The 27,599-nt window shown below is 40.3% G+C and overlaps 1 protein-coding gene across 1 annotated transcript in view; it reads left to right on the forward strand.

Annotated features, from left to right (window-relative positions):
• Positions 1–27,599, forward strand: part of mbd2 (methyl-CpG binding domain protein 2) — a 47,458-nt gene that overhangs the window by 9,088 nt on the left and 10,771 nt on the right. Inside the window, exons 3-6 of the mRNA XM_067439784.1 lie at positions 3,256–3,393; positions 11,390–11,480; positions 11,774–11,951; positions 22,101–22,224. Coding sequence (XP_067295885.1) covers positions 3,256–3,393; positions 11,390–11,480; positions 11,774–11,951; positions 22,101–22,215 — 522 coding nt within the window. The 3' untranslated portion in view covers positions 22,216–22,224. The remainder of the gene's footprint in view (positions 1–3,255; positions 3,394–11,389; positions 11,481–11,773; positions 11,952–22,100; positions 22,225–27,599) is intronic.

The following is a 27,599-nucleotide window of genomic DNA, read 5'->3' on the forward strand; positions in this document are numbered from 1 at the left end:
CAAACTAGTGAGTTGTTTTCATATTTTACTATATAAGTGAGGACATTTGTGTCCTCACAAGTATTGCCATACAAGGAACACACCACACACACACACACACACACACACACACCCATATGCTCTCTCTCTCTCTCTCTCTCTCTCTCTCTCTCTCTCTCTCACACACACACACACACACACACACACACACACACACACACACACACACACACACACACACACACACACACGCTCTCTCTCTCTCTCTCTCTCTCTCTCTCTCTCTCTCTCTCTCACACACACACACACACACACACACACACACACACACACACACACACACACACACACGCTCTCTCTCTCTCTCTCTCTCTCTCTCTCTCTCTCACACACACACACACACACACACACACACACACACTCACACTCACACTCACACTCACTCTCTCTCTCTCTCTCTACACACACACACACACACACACACACACACACACACACACACACACACACACGCACACACGCGCGCGCTCTCTCTCTCTCACACACACACACACACACACACACACACACACACACACACAAGAGTTAACTTATGAGTCATGATGCGTCACTTCCGCTGAAGAGTTTGGCTCTGATCCCTGAATAAACCGGTCTGTGTTTCTGATGCTGGACGTTAGAGGTGTGGTGACTGTTTCACCCTGACACACACACTCACACACATTCCATAGGCGCAATGGTTTTTATACTGCACAAACCGTATTTTCTATCTCCTTACACTGCCCCTAAAAAAATTAAGAGAAATCAATGTTTAGTGGTCTCTTGATTTTTTTCAGAGCTGTAAAAGTACAATTTTCAAACAGATTAAAGTGCAAAAGAATTAGGCTATAAAGAACAACAGGTGACAAACAGGTTGCCGTTCATCAGCGCCCTCTGCTGTCAGTGAGCGGCACTTCAGCAGCCCCCATTCAGTCATGTGCAAACGCACTTTGGGCTTGTTTACATCTGAGCGTGTCCATTTGACGCAGAACAGCGGTGCTGAGCATTTATACGGTTGGTGGGCAAAGTATTCTTGAGTGCATTATAAAAAAAAATATTAATTGTTAATAAATTATTATTTACGATATTTTAAAGTGCCCACTATAACAATATCGTGCATATTCATTATCGTGATAAATCGCATTATCGAAAATTGGCACATGTCTAACACACACACACACACACACACACACACAGACACACACACACACACACACTGCCCCTAAACCTACCCATCACAGGAAACATTCTGCATTTTTACTTTCTCATAAAAACTCCTCCTGTGTGATTTATAAGCCTTTTGTAAAGTGGGGCCATGGGTAATGTCCTCATATTTCACCCTCTCCTGTAATACCTGTGTCATACCCATGGCATTATACACATTTGTGTCCTCATATGTCACAAAAACATGCCCACACACACACACACACACACACACACACACACACACACACACACACACACAGACATGCCAACACTTTTTGGCATCACTCAAAAACACTCATTTGTTTTTCATTGCTTTTGTTTGTTCGTTCACTCTTTCTTTTTATGTAAAGACATTTTTGGCAATTATTTTGTTTACAATTTCAGTAGCACTTTATTTTATAGCCCGCATAAACATACTATGTACAAATTCATTTATTTTATAAATTACTAAATTAAATAATATTTTATTTAATTATAAATTAAATTGTATGATTTTGTTATTTTATGTAAACCAGCTCTTGTTAGTTGACATTTGATTATCGTCAGAACACAAAGGATCGGTCCATTCAGAGATCAGAGGTCAAAATATGTAGACTGAAAATAACACCAATGAAAAATATGTATAGTTTAAAGGTGTGTTTGCATGTGATGTGACTTGTGTAACTTTAGTTAGTGTGTAATGTCGCTGCTTGAGCATAAACAGTCTCTGCGAAGTTACAGCGCTGAAAGTTCACTGCAAACGGAGATATTGTCTTTTAAAGTTACGGCAGTTTATTGCCTACAAAAATGGCCGCTTTGGACTACAACGAGCTTCTTCCTGGGTTGGTGACATCATCAACCCTCGCTAGTCTCTGCAGATGTGACTTCTGCCCGTAATGGGAAGGGGCGTGGCCTTAACCTGTGCTTCAGCCAATAAAAATACAGGAAACTACATTTGGCCATCTGACCAATCTAAGACCCAGTGGACAGTAGCTCAGCTCATTTACTCGAGTCCTGTACTGAAGTTCACTGTTTGAGTCTCTGTGCTTTACTGGAGTATTATTTTTTCTGTAATCTTCTGACTTTAACTTCACTCCATCTGAAAGACAAATATCGTCCTCTTTACTCCACTACATTTCTATCAAGGTCCTCGAAGTGGAAAGTCGTTTCTGTCGCAGCTTTGAAAGTCAGTGATGATTTTTTTCTTCTTTTAAAGGTGTTTGGGTTTTTGCAGAAAGCCTTTCAGGAATCACTCTTGTAGAGTCTGGTGAAGTTCAATGATTTCACAGCATTTATTAAACACTGATTTATAGTTTAGAGCAAAATGGAAGAAGACGGATGTCCAAATGCTCATTTAGTGGAGGATTCACATAAACAAAGTTGATTCTGTCTTCAGTGAAGGTGAACAGTGTGAGAATATCAGATGTGTATCAGTGTATTGGATCCGTGCATTCGGCCTTAAAGTGACAGCAGCTTTGTAACTTTTCTACAAGTATTTAAATGAGTTTAAGTTAGTCGTCTGCTAGTGTGTCAGATGGAGCGTCACTGACTGGCTTAAACCATGATGGCATAATGTGCATTTAGACAACTATAATACAATAATGCGGAGACATAAAGAAGGACATTTACTTTTGAAAACAAATACTTCTGTACTTTTACTCCAGTAAAAATCAGTTTTTACAACTCTTACTTGTAACGGAGTAATACTTGACCAGCAGTGCTGTTACTGTTACTCCAGGTAATGAAGTTGTGTATTTGTCCAGCTCTGCTTTGCGTTTTTCAGAGGGAGGGGCTTCATAGAAGCAAGAAGCAAACAAGCCGTTCAAAGCACAGACAGCGGTGTGGAATAAAGGGAGAATAGAAGAAAAATACAGTGTTAAAAAAAAAAAAAAAAGAAGTGTTAAGACGTTATACTGCGCCCCATAAACACAACCAAGCCTAGAAAAAAACACAGAACCAGCGCTTTAATTGGCTTCCTTTGTATTGAGTTTCTTTTTAACTGAAGTCAGAACTTCACGGTTGTGTTTTTTGGTTCATGTCTCTGTCTCTCCGCAGGGAAAACCGGATCTAAACACCGCACTGCCCATCAGACAAACAGCCTCCATCTTTAAACAGCCGGTCACTAAAGTGGTCAATCATCCAAACAACAAGGTGAAGACTGACCTTCAGCGAGCCACAGAGCAGCCGCGGCAGGTTAGCATCTCTGTCTATACACACAGTCTGATCTATACACACACACAGTCTGATCTATACACACTCACAGTCTGATCTATACACACTCACAGTCTGATCTATACACACTCACAGTCTGATCTATACACACTCACAGTCTGATCTATACACACTCACAGTCTGATCTATACACACACACAGTCTGATCTATACACACACACAGTCTGATCTATACACACACACAGTCTGATCTATACACACTCACAGTCTGATCTATACACACACACAGTCTGATCTATACACACTCACAGTCTGATCTATACACACACACAGTCTGATCTATACACACTCACAGTCTGATCTATACACACACACAGTCTGATCTATACACACTCACAGTCTGATCTATACACACACACAGTCTGATCTATACACACTCACAGTCTGATCTATACACACTCACAGTCTGATCTATACACACTCACAGTCTGATCTATACACACTCACAGTCTGATCTATACACACACACAGTCTGATCTATACACACTCACAGTCTGATCTATACACACACACACAGTCTGATCTATACACACTCACAGTCTGATCTATACACACACACAGTCTGATCTATACACACTCACAGTCTGATCTATACACACACACAGTCTGATCTATACACACTCACAGTCTGATCTATACACACACACACAGTCTGATCTATACACACTCACAGTCTGATCTATACACACTCAGTCTGATCTATACACACTCACAGTCTGATCTATACACACTCACAGTCTGATCTATACACACTCACAGTCTGATCTATACACACTCACAGTCTGATCTATACACACACACAGTCTGATCTATACACACACACAGTCTGATCTATACACACTCACAGTCTGATCTATACACACCAGTGGCGGCTACTGGTCTGTCAGAGAGGGGAAGCTCATTTTTGGCCAATTGTCTTATTTATTTAAAAGTAAATTCTGCCCTATGTTCCTTTTCAAGAAAATTGTCTTTTACCCTGTGAATGAATGAACGATCTAAAAAAATATTAAACTCTGTAAAACTGAAACAAGGAATGTGGTGTATAATTGTGTGAAATGTATGATGAAAATCAAGCAATTTCGCCAAGCAAATATCAAAGAAATAGGTTGCAGAAGTTTTTATTTCGACTGAACTTGAGAAATCCGCGATGGGACTGAGCGCGAATAGCTTCAGTGATTCCTTATAGTACAGAATCGCTGTCAGTCAAAAGGAGATGCAGACCCTCCAATCATCACGCAGAAGCTCAGCGTCCGGGCCAGCCCACTCCCCATTCACTCCCAGAGACGCTGAGCGTCCGTGGGCGGGACATAATCGCAGCGTTTATCCAATGACCGTCTAGTTTCGAAGCGCTGAAAAAAAACGTTCAAAGCAGCCCCATTGAAGTCAATGGACGCTGGGCTTCAATAGGGAAATGCACTGACGCTGCGGGAATGTATGAGAAGGAAATCGAGTCAGCCGACCTGCTATATGTAACTGATTCTGAACGAACTCGTCTTTGAGATGAACGTTTTCTAACGCATTTTTAGTCAATACAATGTTAATATAATAGTATATATTTGACCATTAATTTTGTGACATTATAAGGGAAGCCGAGCTTCCCTTGCAGTCTTAAAGAAATCGCCACTGATACACACTCACAGTCTGATCTATACACACTCACAGTCTGATCTATACACACACACAGCCTGATCTATACACACTCACAGTCTGATCTATACACACACACAGTCTGATCTATACACACTCACAGTCTGATCTATACACACTCACAGTCTGATCTATACACACACACAGTCTCTGATCTATACACACTCACAGTCTGATCTATACACACTCACAGTCTGATCTATACACACACACAGTCTGATCTATACACACTCACAGTCTGATCTATACACACTCACAGTCTGATCTATACACACACAGTCTGATCTATACACACTCACAATCTGATCTATAGACACACACAGTCTGATCTATAGACACACACAGTCTGATCTATACACACTCACAATCTGATCTATAGACACACACAGTCTGATCTATAGACACACACAGTCTGATCTATACACACACACAGTCTGATCACACACACAGTCTGATCTATACACACACAGTCTGATCTATACACACACACAGTCTGATCTATACACACACACACACAGTCTGATCTATACAAACACACACACAGTCTGATCTATACGAACACACAGTCTGATCACACTCACAGTCTGATCTATACACACACACAGTCTGATCTATACAAACACACAGTCTGATCACACTCACAGTCTGATCTATACACACACACAGTCTGATCTATACACACACACAGTCTGATCTATACACACACACAGTCTGATCTATACACACACACACACACACACAGTCTGATCTATACACACACACAGTCTGATCTATACACACACAGTCTGATCACACAGTCTGATCTATACACACACACAGTCTGATCTATACACACAAACAGTCTGATCTATACACACTCACAGTCTGATCTATACACACTCACAGTCTGATCTATACACACTCACAGTCTGATCTATACACACACACAGTCTGATCACACAGTCTGATCTATACACACACACAGTCTGATCTATACACACAAACAGTCTGATCTATACACACTCACAGTCTGATCTATACACACACACACACACACACACACACACACACACACAGTCTGATCTATACACACACACAGTCTGATCACACAGTCTGATCTATACACACACACAGTCTGATCTATACACACTCACAGTCTGATCTATACACACTCACAGTCTGATCTATACACACTCACAGTCTGATCTATACACACACACAGTCTAATCTATACACACTCACAGTCTGATCTATACACACTCACAGTCTGATCTATATACACTCATAGTCTGATCTATACACACACACACAGTCTGGTCTATACACACAAACAGTCTGATCTATACACACACACAGTCTGATCTATACACACAAACAGTCTGATCTATACACACACACACAGTCTGATCACACAGTCTGGTCTATACACACACACAGTCTGATCTATACACACACACAGTCTGATCTATACACACACACAGTCTGATCACACTCACAGTCTGATCTATACACACACACAGTCTGATCTATACACACACAGTCTGATCTATACACACACACACAGTCTGATCTATACACACTCACAGTCTGATCTATACACACACACACACACACACACACACACACACACACACACACACACAGTCTGATCTATACAAACACACAGTCTGATCACACAGTCTGATCTATACACACACACAGTCTGATCTATACACACACACAGTCTGATCTATACACACACACACACACACAGTCTGATCTATACACACACACAGTCTGATCACAGTCTGATCTATACACACACACAGTCTGATCACACAGTCTGATCTATACACACACACAGTCTGATCTATACACACACACAGTCTGATCTATACACACAAACAGTCTGATCTATACACACACACAGTCTGATCTATACACACACACAGTCTGATCACAGTCTGATCTATACACACACACAGTCTGATCTATACACACACACAGTCTGATCTATACACACAAACAGTCTGATCTATACACTCACAGTCTGATCTATACACTCACAGTCTGATCTATACACACACACAGTCTGATCTATACACACTCACAGTCTGATCTATACACACTCACAGTCTGATCTATACACACTCACAGTCTGATCTATACACACACACACACACACACAGTCTGATCTATACACACACACAGTCTGATCTATACACACTCACAGTCTGATCTATACACACACACACAGTCTGATCTATACACACACACAGTCTGATCTATACACACACACAGTCTGATCACACAGTCTGATCTATACACACAAACAGTCTGATTTATACACACACACACAGTCTGATCTATACACACTCACAGTCTGATCTATACACACTCACAGTCTGATCTATATACAAAAAAAGTCTGATCTATACACACACACAGTCTGATCTATACACACTCACAGTCTGATCTATACACACTCACAGTCTGATCTATACACACTCACAGTCTGATCTATACACACTCACAGTCTGATCTATATACACAAACTGTCTGATCTATACACACTCACAGTCTGATCTATACACACACACAGTCTGATCACACTCACAGTCTGATCTATACATACACACAGTCTGATGACACTCAGTCTGATCTATACACACACACAGTCTGATCTATACACACACACACACAGTCTAAACTATACACACACACAGTCTGATCTATACACACACACAGTCTGATCTATACACACACACAGTCTGATCTATACACACTCACAGTCTGATCTATACACACACACAGTCTGATCTATACACACACACAGTCTGATCTATACACACACACAGTCTGATCACACTCACAGTCTGATCTATACACCCTCACAGTCTGATCTATACACACACAGTCTGATCTATACACACACACAGTCTGATCACACAGTCTGATCTATACACACAAACAGTCTGATCTATACACACTCACAGTCTGATCTATACACACACACAGTCTGATCTATACACACACACAGTTTGATCTATACACACTCACAGTCTGATCTATACACACACACAGTCTGATCTATACACACTCACAGTCTGATCTATACACACACACAGTCTGATCTATACACACTCACAGTCTGATCTATACACACACACAGTCTGATCTATACACACTCACAGTCTGATCTATACACACACACAGTCTGATCTATACACACACACACAGTCTGATCTATACACACACACACACACAGTCTGATCTATACACACACACAGTCTGATCTTTACACACACACAGTCTGATCACACAGTCTGATCTATACACACACACAGTCTGATCTATACACACACACACACACACAGTCTGATCTATACACACTCACAGTCTGATCTATACACTCACAGTCTGATCTATACACACTCACAGTCTGATCTATACACACACACACACACAGTCTGATCTATACACACTCACAGTCTGATCTATACACACACACACTCACAGTCTGATCTATACACACACACAGTCTGATCACACAGTCTGATCTATACACACACACAGTCTGATCACACAGTCTGATCTATACACACACACAGTCTGATCACACAGTCTGATCTATACACACACACAGTCTGATCTATACACACACACACTCACAGTCTGATCTATACACACACACAGTCTGATCTATACACACACAGTCTGATCTATACACACTCACAGTCTGATCTATACACTCACAGTCTGATCTATACACACTCACAGTCTGATCTATACACACACACACACACACAGTCTGATCTATACACACTCACAGTCTGATCTATATACACTCACAGTCTGATCTATGTACACACATACACTCACCTAAAGGATTATTAGGAGCACACACTAATACTGTGTTTGACCCTTTCGCCTTCAGAACTGCCTTAATTCTCCGTGGCGTTGATCAACAAGCTGCTGAAAGCATTCTTTAGAAATGTCGGCCCATATTGATAGGAGAGCATCTTGCAGTTGATGGAGATTTGTGGGATGCACATCCAGGGCACGAAGCTCCCGTTCCACCACATCCCAAAGATGCTCTATTGGGTTGAGATCTGGTGACTGTGGCGGCCATTTTAGTTCAGTCAACTCATTGGCATGTTCAAGAAATCAATTTGAAATGATTCGAGCTTCGTGACATGGTGCATTATCCTGCTGGAAGTAGTCATCAGAGGATGGGGACATGGTGGTCATAAAGGGATGGACATGGTCAGAAACAATGCTCAGGTAGGCCGTGGCATTTAAACGATGCCCAATTGGCACTAAGGGGCCTAAAGTGTGCCAAGAAAACATCCCCCACACCATTACACCACCACCACCAGCCTGCACAGTGGGAACAAGGCATGATGGATCCATGTTCTCATTCTGTTTACGCCAAATTCTGACTCCACCATCTGAATGTCTCAACAGAAATCGAGACTCATCAGACCAGGCAACATTTCTCCAGTCTTCAACTGTCCAATTTTGGTGAGCTTGTGCAGATTGTCGCCTCTTTTTCCTATTTGTAGTGGAGATGAGTGGTACCCGGTGGGGTCTTCTGCTGGTGTAGCCCATCCGCCTCAAGGTTGTGTGTGTAAATCCCAGTAACTGAGCAGGTTGTGAAATACTCAGACCGGCCCGTCTGGCACCAACAACCATGCCACGCTCAAAACGGCTTAAATCACCTTTCTTTCCCATTCTGACATTCAGTTTGGAGTTCAGGAGATTGTCTTGACCAGGACCACACCCCTATATGCACTGAAGAACTGCCATGTGATTGGCTGATAGATAATGGCATTAATGAGAAATTGAACAGGTGCTCCTAATAATCCTTTAGGTGAGGGTAGAGATCAGCTGATTTACACTGGAGGAATATTTAATTGCTTTACTGGATTTGTCCTGATTTATTCCCAGGGAGCGTTTTACTGTAAATGATGCTCTGTCTCATATATATCTCCGTGAGCGTTACAGTCGCCGAGGGTGTGTTTGCTTCTACTAGCCCCATGATGCTCATAGAGCTTTATTTAAGTCTCCGGCTCTGTGTTTATGAGCTGTTCCAGCGTTTATGGCTCCCGCCGGACGCACCGCTGATGTCTGACCAACACACACACACACACACACACTTTCTTTCTCTGGGCCACACTCGTCTAATTGAAACTTTAGGGCTTCGCTCGTGATCATGTGACACGGTTTAGCAGACTCGACCTGAGGGGTAAATATCACTTATGAGCCTTTAACACACAAACACAAACACACACACACACACTTGCAGTACAAGGGTAATCACACACACATTAATGAGCGACCTGTCAATCATTATCATCTGTACAATCAGCCGTGGCTGTTTCTACTGTTGATTCATATTGGAATTGGGTTTTATATGTTCAGTATTCATATTAATTAGAATTTTTTATAATAATTTTGTGTTTTTGAAAAATTCTATTTAGATTAATTTTATTTGATTTAGGATCATAAAACTTCTCAACTTTTCAACATTTTATTTCAATTTATTTTAAACTTGTTTAAGTTTTCCCTCTATTAGTTTTTTTGTTTCAGTTAATGTTTCATTTCCATTGTCTTTTAAGTTTTTCATCTAATATTATTTTATTTCAGTTAAAACAATATTTATTATCGTTTAATTAATTTAGTTTGCCCCACCAATATTTATAGTTTATTTTATTAAAATTAACAAAAATATTTTTAATAGTTTAATTTATATTTAGTTTGTCCCCCCAAATATTTAAAGTTTATTTTATTAAAATAAAAAGAACATTTTTAATAGTTAAATTTATCTATTATCTTTATTTTATATATTTCAGTGAACAATTTTTTTAAACATTTTTTTTTCAATTTTTTTTCATCTACAATACATTCATTTAATATTTTATTTTATTTCAGGTTTATTTCAATTAATTATTTTGAATAAATTTCCTTTTTTTCAATATTTATATTTAATTTTCTTCTGCTTTTCAATTGACTAAAATAATTTTAATTGTTTAATTTCTATTTTATTATTTCAGCTTTACTTCAATTAATGAAAATATTTTTTTAAAATAAATGTAATTTCTATTTTCATTTGTTTTTCTACCGATATTTATATTTTATTTTATTTAAGTTTTATTTCAATTAACTAAAATAATTGTAATAGTTAATTTTTTAAATATTTTTCATCTAATGTTAATTCAGCTTTATTTAGGGGTTTTAGTTTTAGCACTACTCTGTTGTGTTGTGTGTAGAAGATTCTTGACATCTGTGTGTGTGTGTGTGTGTGTGTGTGTGTGTGTGTGTGTGTGTGTGTGTGTGTGTGTGTGTGTAGCTCTTCTGGGAGAAGCGTTTGAAGGGATTGCGGTCGTCGGATGTGTCGGAGGAAGCACTCAGGACTATGGATCTGCCCAAAGGCTTACAGAGTAAGATGTGTTTCATTCTGGTTCCAGTGGCTTGTGTCTGGCGCTGTGTGTGTGTGTGTGTGTGTATTGTTTATATTCCATTGTGGGGACCAAATGTAATATAAACCTGAGATCTCCAGCCAGCGGTCCCCACAATGTAAATGGATTCATAATCATACTAAATTATGTTTTTTTTGAACATGTGTGATGGATAGGTTTAGGGGCAGTGTGTGTGTGAGTGAGTGATGGGTAGGTTTAGGGGCAGGGGCAGTGTGTGTGTGTGTGTGTGTGTAACACCTGTGCTGCCGTCACAGGTATCGGGCCGGACTCGTCGGATGAGACGCTGCTGTCGGCTATAGCGAGCGCTCTGCACATGAGCTCAGCGCCCATCACGGGTCAGACGTCCTCAGCCGCGGAGAAGAACCCGGCCATATGGCTCAACACATCCCAGCCGCTCTGCAAAGCCTTCACCGTCACCGACGAGGACATCCGGTGAGATCACTAACATCAGAGCACTCGATCGATCAATCAATTAATCAATCAATCAATCAAGACATCCGGTGAGATCACACTAACATCAGAGCAATCAATCAATCAATCGGCAGATTATTTATCTTATTTTAAGCAAAAACTCTCTTCATTTTGAGTTATTTTTCCCCAAAACAAGACAATTACTTTTGACTTGTCTAGTAAATACTTCTCACTTTAAGAATCTTTAGATATTCGGACTGGAAACAAGACAATAATACTGAGTAAGAAGAGCATTTTTTTGCAGTGGGCAGAATGCGAGCAGAATGAATGTGTGTGTAGTAATAGTTCATAAAGCCGCTCTGACGCAAATTTTCAGATTCACGAAAATGTTCATATTTTCAAAATGTTAGTTGGTACGAAAGAAATGCACACCTGCTCCCTACCACGAGTAAATGGGGCGTAAAACATTTGAACGTTCTGTGTTCTCATTTAGGCAAACTTATGACATTACATTTGATGCACTATGTAAGGCAGGCCTACCATTATAATATTTCAGGAGTTGATTTGCCCCGTCTTTGTTTTGCTTGTTCTGTTTAACGTTGGGTAATAGGCAGCGCTCGTCACTGTCATTTTTTTTACCAGGCCGTCCAATCACAGTGGAGGAGAGGCGGGACAAAAACTACACCGACCAATCATCCCAATTGTACACCAACCGAACAACAATAATAGAGAAGTTAATACTGCTTTTTACTGCCTTTCTAAATTCAGTAATATTCTTCTAAATGAGAGGCTAGTATCACATTACTGCCATGGATATTCTGTATCACAGCTACCAAAGTATCTCAGCTGGAAAAACGCTGCCCTCGCAAAACGCTCTTAAGCGCCACCGTCTGGCCGTTTTCAGAAGAGCACCAGGTGTTTAGCTGGCTAAAACATGCTTTGGTGGACGCACGATAATTTAATATTTATTGCTAGTCATATGGCCAATTAGTCTCTTTAGCATTTATGCAAAATACTGGAGCCAAACCTGAGAAAGAAGTCCAGAAGAGTCCACAGCGCTCCTGGCCATGTGATTTGCAGTTGTAACTCATGGGCGGGATTATGCTAATTAAGAATGAGCGTGCACGCGCATCTTATTTACGCATGTTTAGAATTCATTAATTTACACACGTTTAACTAACGAATCCGTGGTGTACGAAGCGTTTGTGAATCTGGAGCAGAGTTTTCGTTTTATTTTACGTGCAAATTACTCAGAATTTGCTCATATATTTACGAAAGTTTCATGAATGAGGCCCAATGGTTCTGACGGCCATGACTACAGTGATCTAACGGCGTTATTCCATGATCTGTGGGAAAGCCACACCCTGCGTCCAATTCGCATTCTATCCATACTAAATAGTATTCGAAATAAGAATAATTATGTCCCAAATCGTAGTATGTTGAAAAGAGTATTCTAAAGATACCCGGATGATGGTTTACTATTGCCGGTCAGAATTCAAAGTCCAGATCAACACACACTCTAACGGCTGATTATTACCCACAACCCATAGCGAGTTTGACGTGATTTCGATTAGAACTACAAACGCAGATAAGTGTTAAAAAACTACAAACATGACGGACAGCGTGCAGGAAAGCCAGAGTCTTTGGATTCTGGGGGTAAAACGGGTCGGCGGGGTTTTGTCGAGGAGAGGGCGACACTTGACGTCGAACCATGCTTTTAGACCGAGGGAATGTGTGCCCAAAGCTTGTAAAATTGTGTAAATTTACACGTCATTGGAAAATGTACACTTGCTCCCTACCACGAGTAAATGGTGCGCAAAACATTTGAACTTTTGTGATTTAGGCAAACTGCAAAAAAGCTTTTCTTACTTATTTTTGTCTTGTTTTAGTCCAAATATCTAAAAATTCTTACATTAAGAAACATTTACTAGACAAGTAAAAATTATTGTCTTGTTTTCGGAAAGAATAACTCAAAATAAGCAATTTTTAAAAATATTAAACTCATTTAAAATAAGTTTTAAAATTTTGTTTACTCCATTGGCAGATTATTTGGCTTATTTTAAGCAAAAACTTCATTTTGAGTCATTTTCAAGTTCTTCTGCTCCTCCGCTAGCCATTGACTGATTATGCCTTCACGTGAACGACTGCTGTGTAGTTTCACTGAAACTTCGGCATCAAGTTTAAAGAAACAAAATGACTTTAAAAAAAAAATATCTGCAAATGGAATGGTCTTATATTCTGCGACCGCAAAACAATTTAGATTAATCTGCAAGTTAAAAAAGAAGAAGAAAAAAAGCGCAATATATCCGCGGGTCACGTGCGTGCCGAACCGTGGATCGTGATCCGTTGCACCCCTAGTTAGTAAGGTATAGGCCTGGGCAAAACAATCGATTTTTCGATTCATCATTTTTAAAAATCTGTTCGATTCAGAATCGATTCTCAAAGGCCACAAATCGATTTTTTCCCACATTTATTTCCGCTAATGTTGAACATAAGATTAACGTAAACCTAATTACTAGTCTTCTCCACTAGATGTCACCCATTTGCCGTGCGGGATTTTACAAAGGAGCAATTCACGTATACATATCTATGGAGAGACACGCGTCATTTATTCATTCAGTGTTTAAACGGCAGCTTCCGGTGCGTTGTCGCCTTTTATAATGCTGAGGTGAAATACTGTAGTAATACAAAAAATCTGCGGAACCATTTGATGAGACAACACACACACACACACACACACACAAGCACACAACCGCTAAAAATAGATCACACACACACGCGAATGCTTGCCTTGCATTAGGATCAAACTTAAGCAGTCTCGTAGATTACCCATTATAGACATATTCAAATTATAGTCCATATACAGCGCAGGATCAATAATTCAAACCCTAATAGCTTATATTATAAACAGATTTCCTCAAATAATAGTTAGTCCACAGTCAACTTAAGTCAGCACGGTAAGGTATTGTTGTCAACTACTCGTGTCCAGGAATTAACCATAGACTGTAAACAAACAATGAACGCCTTTCTCATGAATAGTAAATGCACACATGATGAGCGGCAAAATCGCAAGAAAAGCTTGTCGGGGACGGAAAATTGCTAAAAAATCATCCAATATCCTTTTTATGTTTTAGAATAAATATCAAAACAGCCATAAAATACTTCTCAGATAATTTTTTTTTAGAATAAAGTTGCATTAAAGTTGTGTTTAACAATTGTATGGATTTGAAATATAGAGATGCGTTCTGTTTAAATGTACTCAGGTGTAACGCTACATAAAATAAAAAGTTTAATATACAGGTTTGCGGCTCTTCATTTCTTTTTAATTACCCACTTATGTTCACTGTTCTTATAAATACCTAGTATTTGTATTAAATCTATATTCATATTACAATGCCCATTGTGAATACATAAAGGCCTTTTAGCCTGTTTTTGTCATTTAGTTGTGCTTTAGATTGGATGTGTCTCCTGTTGCGTCGGCTTGTTCAAGACGTAATGTTTTCTGAGATCAGCCGGCCTGTTAATATTCCTCGATAATTGAGAAGTGATGCAGAAGTTGTGGGAGTTTTATGTATTCATTGAGTTGAGTTGAGGCGTGTTGCTCAGCGCTGGGAATCGGGCGTCACAGTTCACGGCGAGCTAAAAGCGTCCCGAGTCCTCATGAGATTGATCTGCGGGACTCATTCCGCCGGCTCCGAGAGTAAATTGGATGCTTGCTGTATGAAAAACACAAGTGAAATAAGATTTTCCTGCTGTAGTTGTTTTCTGTCTGGCGTTCCCGCAGCATACTGATGAGACGTCTCGTCCTCCGCATACTCTAATAGTGTGACTGGGAAATGTGTGATGTGAAAACAAACGCTGTGGTGTGATTATAGTCGCCTTTAGTGTGTAGTAGGAGCAAGTGTGTTACAGAATTGCAACTAAAGTGCATAGCAGCACTTTTGTTTAAGGTATAGTAACAACATCTGTATAATAACTATCGGTATAATGACTCTGATCTTTCAAATATTCATATTCTTATGTCGACGCTCCATCCTCAATAAACCCGTCTCTTGCGTGATACCCAGAAATGTTGAATATTGCGATCTAATGTGATTTCTGAGCTGTGCGGTGTCCAGAATAATAATCCTCCGCTGTGTGTTAATAGGCCAGAGGAGAACTGAGTCTGGTTTCTCTAAGGTTTATTTTTCTCCATCATGCCCTGATGGAGTTTCGGTTCCTTTGGTCGCCTTTGGCTTGGCTTGCTCAGTTGGGGACACTAACATTATGATCAGTTATTCAACAGAAGATACAAATAAAATTAATTATTTAGGTCTTATTTAATTCTATAAACTATAAAACTGATCTGCCAACATTGTCGCTCTATGATAAATTAAAATAAGCTGATAACTAGCGATCGCCCGATATATCGGATTTCCAATATTTAAGTATTTACCATAATCGGTATCGGTTTGTAATATCGGATTTTCCGATAAATGGCGTTTTGACGTTTTGAGAACTGCATACAAGCGTGCCATTAACAGACTGTCTGAGGGGAGAGGAGTCAACAGCGGTGTTCAAAGTGTAAAATAACCTGCATCTCTTAATTAATCAACTTTATTTAACATAACAGTAATGCACAATCGAGATCATCTCATAACATCTTATTTGAGGTTATGTATAGTTATGTAGTTTAAACTTGGCGCTAGTCAGTCAGGTAATCCGTCATGTCACAATAAAGACGTAACTTCACATGAATGAAATAAAACAGTCATGAATGAGATCATGTTGGTAATAAAAGCGCCAAACTTATTTCTCTCTCTGTGTTTATTCTCAGTCGCGTTCAGCCGTTCTCTCACCGAGTTGCTGCTCCAGCATATAGGCTACCGAATGCAAACAAGACGACTCGTTTAAAACTCCTTAAATTATATTAACGTCTGCTGTATAACATTTTACATTATATAACAATTCAATGTTTTATAATAAACATCGAATTAATTACAGCTCCGTGAAAATGAATTATTATGCCCATCTCTGCGAGACGTGTGAGTTAAACATTAATTTTGAAACCGTACTAGATGAGATCGACTCTTTAAGAAAATAAACAAACCCGCGAATACATCAGCTGTTGCAATGTTTGCATATTCCAGAGAATATTCACTCTTTAGTCTAATAAACACAAACCTTTTAAAACTGTAGTTTAAAATGCAAAAAAATTTTAATGCTCACACACTGTAAAAAATTATTTAGAAAAAAGTTACCTGGGTGCCTTAAAATTGAGTTCATTGAAATTAAAATTTTGAGTTAATACAATGAAGATTTTTTGAGATTCGACAACCTTTATTCAAATATTATTAAAAGATGTTGTGAGCATATTGGGTAATTGTGTGTTTTATTTGTGCTGACGCCGCCAAATTGTGCTATTTTCATGATTTATCACATTTTTATGTGGTTCAGATACAATAATATTTTGAGTTTCTATTTATTAAACCAATTTCCTTCATTGCATCAACTCAAATTTTTAATTTCAATAAATTCAATTTTAAGGCAACCAGGTTACTCACTTTAAGTTAAAACAACAAAAAACAACAATTTTTTTTACAGTGTAGTGATGGGGAGTTGATAGACTCGACTCTCATGTTCGTTCTCCATTTAAAACATTAGACTTTATAAATGTATTTTGCCTGTTGTTAATACGGCTGTATTTATAAATAAAAAGGTAAGACAGCATGAATGTTTAAAAGACTTTGTACTGTATCTATTTATTTATTGATGTAAATGTCTTTTGTTCTATATGCAAGTAAATATCGGTCCTATATATCGGTTATCGGCACATAAACATGCAAATAATCGGCATCGGTTATAAAAAAATCAATATCGGTCGATCACTGCTGATGACATCACTGTTTACTCCAGAACGACTGTACAGCCAAATCTAATTCTGCTGCAGTATTGTCCTGTTTAACACTGAAGCTGCTCTGACACAATCGGCGCTGGAGAAGAGCGATAGAAATAAAGATGACTGATTGATTGATTGTGGTTAGCAGAACGTGATCTAAACACATGATCTAGACTTGTCAATTTGAAGAAGGGAATAGAGATCAAGGACGACTGTGATCTATCAAGAGTGATGACAGCCCAACTAACCAATCTAACTTACCTAATTAACTGATCAGGCATAACATTATGACCGATGAGGTGAATAACACTGATGATCTGCTAGTGGTTGGGATATATTAGGCAGCAAGTGAACATTTCATCCTCAGAGTTGATGCGTTAGGAGAAATGGGCAAGCGTAAGGATTTGAGCGAGTTTGGCCAGATTGTGACGGCTAGACGACTGGGTCAGAGCATCTCCAAAACTGCAGCTCTTGTGGGCTGTTCCCGGTCTGCAGTGGTCAGTATCTATCAAAAGTGCTCCAAGGAAGGACCAGTGGAGAACCGGCCACAGGGTCATGGGCGGCCAAGGCTCATTGATGACCGTGGGGAGCGAAGGCTGGCCCGTGGGGTCCGATCAAACAGACGAGCTACTGGAGCTCAAACTGCTCCAGAAGTTAATGCTGGTTCTGATAGAAAGCTGTCAGAATACACAGAGCAGCTCAGTTTGAGGCGTATGGGGCGGCATAGGGTGACCTCTGACCCCTGACCCCGCCGAAAGCACCAACAGTGGCACGTGAGCATCAGAACTGGACCACGGAGCGATGGAAGAAGGTGGCCTGGTCTGAGGAATCACGTGTTCTTCTACATCACGTGGATGGCCGGGTGTGTGTGTGTGTGTGTGGCTTACCTGGGGAACACATGGCCCCAGGATGCACTATGGGAAGAAGGCGAGCCGGCGGAGGCAGTGTGATGCTTTGGCCAATGTTCTGCTGGGAAACCTTGGGTCCTCCATCCATGTGGATGTTACTTTGACACGCTCCACCTACCTAAGCATTGCTGAGACCATGTTCAGCCTTTGATGGAAACGGTATTCTGGTGGCTGTGGCTCTTCCAGCAGGATAATGCTCCTGACACAAAGCACAAATGCTTCAGGAATGGTTTGAGGAGCACAACGACCAGTTTGAGGCGTCGACTCGGCCTCCAGATTCCCCAGATCTCAATCCAATCGAGCATCTGTGGGATGAGCCGAACAAGTCTGATCCACCTCGCAACTTACAGGACTTAAAGGATCTGCTGCTAACATCTTAGTGCCAGACACCACAGCACAATTTCAGGGGTCGAGTGGAGTCCATCAGAGACAGGTCAGCAAACACAATGTAATGATAATAATGTTAGGTCGGTTCAGTGTATATAAACCAATATTCAAAACATTTATAAATAAAATAAATAATTATTATTTTAACCGTGGTTATAAGTTAACACAATTGATTTGATTCTTATTTTAATATAATTATTTTAAATCTCTCCTAGCAGTTCAGTGTCTAATGTCCAGTTCTGAACACTAGATGGCAGCAGATGCACACGCTAGAGGAAGGAAAGGCCGGAGGTTTAAATGAGCAGCGAGTGTCCGAGAGCTCGTCTCATTAGCATTCAGGACACGAGCGTTTGCTCCTTCCTCTGCTAATTCTAATGCTCTGATGGGGATGCTCAGTTATAGAAGAGAAAACCACGAGCAGCGACAAACAAGCTCTCATTAGAGAGAGAGAGAGAGAGAGAGAGAGAGAGAGAGAGAGAGAGAGAGAGAGAGAGAGAGAGAGAGAGAGAGAGAGAGAGAGAGTGTGTGTGTGGGCATGTTTTTGTGACATATGAGGACACAAATGTGTATAATGCCATGGGTATGACACAGGTATTACAGGAGAGGGTGAAATATGAGGACATTACCCATGGCCCCACTTTACAAAAGGCTTATAAATCACACAGGAGGAGTTTTTATGAGAAAGTAAAAATGTGTGTGTGTGTGTGTGTGTGTGTGTGTGTGTGTGTGTGTGTGTGTGTGTGTGTGTGTGTGTGTGTGTGATGGGTAGGTTTAGGGGCAGTGTAAGGGGATAGAAAATATGGTTTGTACAGTATAAAAACCATTACGCCTATGGAGAGTCCCCACATTTCACAAAAACAAACGTGTGTGTGTGTGTGTGTGTGTGTGTGAGTGGGATTGAATCAGTGGGCCTCGCCAGCAGCTCATGTCAGATGCTTGTTTTACAGTACAAGTGTCTGATTCCAGTAAACACACACACACACGTTTAAGTCAAGAGCCATGATTTTCACCTTCCTCCGTCTCTGAGCTTTACCTTTACAGGTCTCGTCCTCAAGTCATTACAGACATTTTATTTTAGTCATTTTAATTTTTCTTTAAAGTTGTTTTAAGTTTTTCATCTGATATTTGTTCTTTATTTCAGCTTCATGTCAGTTAATAGTTTTATAGTATCTTTATTTTATTTTTTAAGTTTTTCTTTATTTTTTAAAAAGTTTTTTTCTTTTAATAATGATATTTTATTTTATTTAAATTAACGAAAAGTTTTTTAATCAAATATTGTTTCAACTTTATTTAAATTAATTTAAAGGCTTTTGTTTCATTTAAATTTTCATTTACATCATTTTTCCAATATTTATATTTTATTCTCTTTCAATTTACTAAAATAAGTTAAGGTTCAATTTTATTTCCATTTAAGTTTTTAATTTAATATCTATATTTTTTAGCTTTATTTCAGTTAACAATTTCTTTTCATTTTTTAAAGGTTTTTATTTTATTTATAAAACTCAAATAAAAATAAATGATGCCAAAAATGAAACAAAACAAAGGCTATAAAAAAAAAATACTAAACATTAACAAAAAATAGAAATTTCTCGGAAATTTACAGAAATAAGTGAGTTGAAGTAAATCAAATAAATCAGCAATAAAATATATATTTTAAATAAGATATAAATAAAATTAAGAAATATTATAATAAATAATACATTAAATCATTAATTAAATCTTAGTAGTAAAATAACTAAAAGAACATTGCAAAATTACTAAACATTAAACTAAAACTACATTTTGAAACAAATTAATTGGAAAATCAAAATGTTGCAATGAAAAACTTAAATAACTCGCTGAAAATAAATATACATAAACTAAAACTCAAATAAAAGTAAACGCATCTGAAATACAAAAAAATAAGTGAGTTGAAGTAAATAAAAATAAATAAATAAATAAATATTATATTGATTTAAAATAATAACTAAAACCAAAATAAAAATAAATTAAACAAATGATAATGACAAAAGCCCGTTTGCAAAATGACTAAAACCGCACCGAAAATGGTCCTTAAAGTCTTTAACCCAAAATGCATGACATATTACATTACATATTATTACATATTCTGGTCTTTATTGACCCGGATATATTTCTAATCCTGATCTTTTAATAACAATTGCAAAAGAATCAAATAAAGGATGTTTCATTACCTTTTGGAGGTTTGAATTTGAGCAGATGTTTTCCCCATCATATTCATTTTCATATTCATCATCTTCATGCTTCTATTCTTCTGTTTGCTGCCTGCGGTGACTATGAGTGAAGCATCACAGCGCCACCTGCAGGAATAAAGCAGAACGACAGCAGAGAGTCAAGGATCAAATACACCTGCACTATTACAATCATTATATTCCTGTTGTGTCACACTGCAAATAATGCTCTTCTAACTTAGTACTTTTGTCTTGTTTCTAGTCCAAGGGTTAGGGTTAGGGTTACATAACTCAAAATGAAGAGAGTTTTTGCTTAAAATAAGATAAATAATCTGCCAATGGGGTGAGAAAAATAATCTTAATTCAAACAGAAAACAAGATTATTTTTCTCACCCCATTGGCAGATTATTTATCTTATTTTAAGCAAAAACTCTCTTCATTTAGAGTTATTTTTCCCAAAACAAAACAATTACTTTTACTTGTCTAGTAAATGTTTCTTAATGTAAGAATTTTTAGATATTTTGACTAGAAACGAGACAAAAAGACTAAGTAAGGAAAGCATTTTTTGCAGTGTGTTTTGCAGTCTCAGAGCACTGAGAAGGCTGGAGTCTATCCGAGGGGTAGTGACGGATGTCCCGGAGGAGGTGTGTGTGTGTGTGTGTGTGTGTAGGGAGCGAGGGGTTATGAGAGGTGAGAGACACACTGGAGATTGATTGACGGGCCGGAGGGGAGCAGATAAAGCGAGGTCAAAGCCTGTCTGGATGCGTGTGTGTTTTGACTCATCCCTCTTTCATCCTCTGGTCCTCAGGGAGCAGGAGCTGAAGGTCCATCAGGCCCGGCGCAGTCTGGAAGAAGCTCTGATGGCCGACACTTTGGCACGCGCCGCCGAATCCGGCCGAGACACGGAGGACCGAGCGGCGTAAGATCGGCAGGTGAGGATCGAGCGCTTACACAGCCTCTTTAAAGAGATAGTTCACCCAAAAATGAGCCTGTGATGTTTATCTGCTGAGCCCCAGGGCGTCCAACATGTAGGTGTGTGTGTTTCTTCAGGAGAACACAAATGAAGATTTTTAACTCTTCCGTTGCTGTGTGTCGGTCATATAATGATGTGAATGGGGAACAATTCTAGGAGAGCAAAACAAACATGCTTAGACAACACACACAAAGAGCCCTGTGGCTCGTGACGACACACTGAACATGAGTTCACATGCACACCTGTAAGATGATAACTAACAATATCAGCTTATTGAAATAATCGGTTTTCCCCGTTTACATGCAAACCAGTAAACTGACAACACAAATATACAGCGTTTACAAGACTTTATTAATAAACCGGGTTATTTCCATGTATCGACGTCAAAAATAATAATCTCCGTATCTGACTTGGAGTTTTTCTAATGTTACGTCAGTTGTGATTTTTAATAAATCGTGCACCGCATCAGCGGGAGATTAATGGCATATTATCCCTCATCAGCTCCAGATGCAGCGTTCTGACTGAACCTCTTCTGCTGACTGAGATGAGAACACATCTTTACAATGCTCTGGGTCTTAAAAGAGTCTGCGTTTGTGATTTATGTCCTTATTCATGTAAAACGCTGGCTCGCTCTGTCTGGATGAGTTTAAATCTGCTCTAAGTTTGTGTTTTTGTCTCCTTTCGCGCATGCGCTCTTCAATAAGCCGACAGAAAGCAGGTTGATGCGTTTAAATGCAGCGCAAAATTGAGGTAGGAGGCAAAAACCTCAGTGTCGACCGGTTTACGCCGTTTATGAGCTTACTCCGATAAAAGAAAACGGGTAACAACGTTTACATGACCATGTTCATTGTCGGCTTATTAGGCATAATCGGCTTAAGAACGTGCATGTAAACGCACCCAATGATGTCTTAAAGGGTTAGTTCAGCCAAAGGGAAATGTCTGTCATTAACTCCTCCCCCTAATGTCGCTCCACACCCGTAAGACCTCCGCTCATCTTCACACACAGTTTAAGATATTTTATATTTAGTCCGAGAGCGTATGCAAGTGTATGCACACTATACTATCGCGTGTCAAACTGCTGAAATCACGTGACATTGGCGATCCGAATCATGAGTCGATTCGCTGATTCATAACCGTTTGAATCTTTATTTGAGGATTGAACACAAACCCGGAAGAGAAGCCAATGCTGAATAAAGTCGTAGTTTTTGTTATTTTTGGACCCAAATGTATTTTGGATGCTTCAAGAGACTCTAATTAACCCACTGATGTCTCATATGGACTACTGTGATGATGTTTTTATTCCCTTTCTGGACATGGACAGTATAGTGTGCATACACTTGCATACGCTCTCGGACTAAATATAAAATATCTTAAACTGTGTGTGAAGATGAACGGAGGTCTTACGGGTGTGGAGCGACATTAGGGAGAGGAGTTAATGACAGACATTTCATTTCTGGCTGAACTAACCTTTTAAGACACAAACCGATTGGTTTCTGTGAGAAACTCAACAGTATTTATGTTATTTTTAGCTCATATCAGACGAATCTCATCTAGTGTTCCCATCCGATATTACTTCCCTCTGATAAGGTCAAACTGGCACGATCATAGGAGATATATTATGTAGTTGCCTTATTTGGCCGATCCGTGCAGGCACTAATGAGGAATCTATCTATCCATCCATCCATCCATCCATCCATCCATCCATATGAGTCTCGTCTGCTCATTAATCTGATCATAACTCCAGTAACTCAGATCAGTGTAATATTCCTCCAGTGTAGATCATCTGTTCTCTTTGTGACTATATAGTAAAGTGTGATTTATTCCTGTGATCATCATCATCATTACTCCAGTCTTCAGGGTCACATGATCCTTCACTAATCACTCTCATATGAGGATCTGATGATCAGCACAATCGTTCAGTGTTCTGCTTTTGTTTTGAATGAACTCGTCCGTGATCTGGAATCCTGCGCTCAGGGAATAGGGAGCAGTGAACACTACACAGGGCTTCAGTGATTTGTTCCCTGTTTACAGTCTTTGGGACGTTAATATTTCATCACACGCATGTGAATGATAACTCAGAGCTGGATAATCAGAGCGCGTGTCCGATGATTGCGGCGATGATGGAAGCGTGCAGAAGTGGGTCTCGCTGCCATGAAATATTCACGGCCTCATTAAGACGCGGGTGAAGAGAGTCACATCGCTTCAGCCTCGTCCTCCTCGCTCACCTCTTCATCATCATCCTCCACTGATGCTTCCTTAAAGGGAATTAATAGTTAATGTTCCTTCATTCCAGCCGGCTGTCAGCGCTCGTGGTTTAACCCGATCGGTTTTTACCTGGATTTCATCCGGCTCCTGAATGCTGATGCGCTCTGAGATGGATGATAGTTCAGCCAACAATGAGCCTGTGATGTTTATCTGCTGACCCCCAGGGTATCCAACATGTAGGTGTGTGTGTTTCTTCAGGAGAACACAAATGAAGATTTTTAATTCAACCGTTGCTCGTATAATGCATGTCAATGGGGTGTATTTCTATGAGAGTAAAAAACACACAGACATACGAGTCCATATTAAACCCTGAGGCTCGTGGAGACACACTGATGTTTTAAGACATGAAACGATCACTTTCTTCCAGAAACACAACTGTATATTTTTTTTTACCTCATATCAGGCGAATCTCATCTAGTGTTCCCAACGTCCCCAAGCTTTGACCTTCTTCGGCGGAAGTAATGGCGGATGGGAACTCTAGATGAGATTCGCCTGCTTTGAGGTAAAAAAAGAACAAATACTGTTCGGTTTCTCGCAGATCGATCGTTTCAAGTGTTAAAGCGGTGGTTCCGTGTTTTTTTTCTAGGCTTGGTTGTGTTTATGGGCCGCAGTATAACACGTCTTAACACTTCTTTCTTTTTTTAAACGCTGTATTTTTCTTCTATTCTCCCTTTATTCCACACCGCTGTCTGTGCTTTGAGCGGCTCGTTTGCTTCCTGCTTCTCTGAAGCCCCTCCCTCTGAAAAACGCAATGGTCTTAGATTGGTCAGATGGCCAAATGTAGTTTCCTGTATTTTTATTGGCTGAAGCACAGGTTAAGGCCACGCCCCTTCCCATTACTGGCAGAAGTCACATCTGCGGAGACTAGCGAGGGTTTATGATGTCACCAACCCAGGAAGAAGCTCGTTGTAGTCCAAAGCGGCCATTTTTGTAGGCAATAAACTGCCGTAACTTTAAAAGACAATATCTCCGTTTGCAGTGAACTTTCAGCGCTGTAACTTTGCAGAGACTGTTTATGCTCAAGCAGCGACATTACACACTAACTAAAGTTACACAAATCAAATCACATGCAAACACACCTTTAACACATCAGTGTGTCTCCACGAGCCTCAGGGTTTAATGTGGATTTGTATGTCTGTGTGTTTTTTACTCTAATAGAAATACACCCCATTGACATGCATTATACGAGCAACGGTTGAGTTAAAAATCTTCATTTGTGTTCTCCTGAAGAAACACACACACCTACATGTTGGAAGCACTGGGGGTCAGCAGATAAACATCACAGGCTCATTTTTGGGGGAACTATCCCTTTAAAGGGAATTAATAGTTAATGTTCCTTCATTCCAGCCGGCTGTCAGCGCTCGTGGTTTAACCGTATTGGTTTTTACCTGAGTTTCAGCCGCACTGAAGGCCCATCCGGCTCCTGAATGCTGATGCGCTCTGAGATGGATGTACGTCGACAGAAACACGCTTTCCGGAATAATCAGCCGGGCTGCTTTGCATTCGCTGCTTCACTGAGCTTTCTCTCTCTGAGCAACACCAGACGGGCCGCTGGGTGGAATTAACACGCCGCTTTATTTTCGAAAGCTTTTATTTTTCATTTCATTTCAATTCATCGTGAGAGCAACTTTATTTCACTCCACTGCCCTGCGTCTGTCTGTGTGAGTGAGTAGTAATGTTAGTTCAGTTTCTTGCACCAAAAGCATTTGAGTATTTTAATGATTTCCATTGTACCTTTGTGTTCCCTGATCCGTCTCTGATGGACTCCGCTCCGGGCACCAAGATGTTAGCAGCAGATCCTTGAAGTCCTGTAAGTTGCGAGGTGGATCAGACTTGTGCGGCTCATCCCACAGATGCTCGATTGGATTGAGATCTGGGGAATCTGGAGGCCGAGTCGACGCCTCAAACTGGTTGTTGTGCTCCTCAAACCATTCCTGAAGCATTTGTGCTTTGTGTCAGGAGCATTATCCTGCTGGAAGAGCCACAGCCACCAGAATACCGTTTCCATCAAAGGCTGAACATGGTCTCAGCAATGCTTAGGTAGGTGGAGCGTGTCAAAGTAACATCCACATGGATGGAGGACCCAAGGTTTCCCAGCAGAACATTGGCCAAAGCATCACACTGCCTCCGCCGGCTCGCCTTCTTCCCATAGTGCATCCTGGGGCCGTGTGTTCCCCAGGTAAGACACACACACACACACACACACCCGGCCATCCACGTGATGTAGAAGAACACGTGATTCCTCAGACCAGGCCACCTTCTTCCATTGCTCCGTGGTCCAGTTCTGATGCTCACGTGCCACTGTTGGTGCTTTCGGCGGGGTCAGGGGTCAGAGGTCACCCTGACTGGTCCATACGCCTCAAACTGAGCTGCTCTGTGTATTCTGACAGCTTTCTATCAGAACCAGCATTAACTTCTGGAGCAGTTTGAGCTCCAGTAGCTGGTCTGTTTGATCGGACCCCACGGGCCAGCCTTCGCTCCCCACGGTCATCAATGAGCCTTGGCCGCCCATGACCCTGTGGCCGGTTCTCCACTGGTCCTTCCTTGGAGCACTTTTGATAGATACTGACCACTGCAGACCGGGAACAGCCCACAAGAGCTGCAGTTTTGGAGATGCTCTGACCCAGTCGTCTAGCCGTCACAATCTGGCCAAACTCGCTCAAATCCTCACGCTTGCCCATTTCTCCTAACGCATCAACTCTGAGGACGAAATGTTCACTTGCTGCCTAATATATCCCACCCACTAACAGGAGCCGTGAGGAAGAGATCAGTGTTATTCAATTCACCGGTCATAATGTTATGCCGGATCGGTGTATGTTTGCTGTAGCCGTCCGTCAGTGAATAGATGTGATTTCCCTCTCGATGGGACTGAATGTGTTTATGAGGTGACGGATGTGAATGCCGAGAGGAGCTCTGACACAAAACACAATTTAAATACAAATTAGCGCGTGCACAGAAACCAATAGCATTTGCATTAATTGCACTGGCGGGTCACATGATGAATGAGTCTGTCGCCGTATCGAGATGAGCAGCAGGTTCTCACACACTCCCTCGCTTTCCTCTGTGTGT

Source organism: Pseudorasbora parva, chromosome 3 (genome assembly GCF_024679245.1).
Source record: "Pseudorasbora parva isolate DD20220531a chromosome 3, ASM2467924v1, whole genome shotgun sequence".
Taxonomy (NCBI): domain Eukaryota; kingdom Metazoa; phylum Chordata; class Actinopteri; order Cypriniformes; family Gobionidae; genus Pseudorasbora; species Pseudorasbora parva.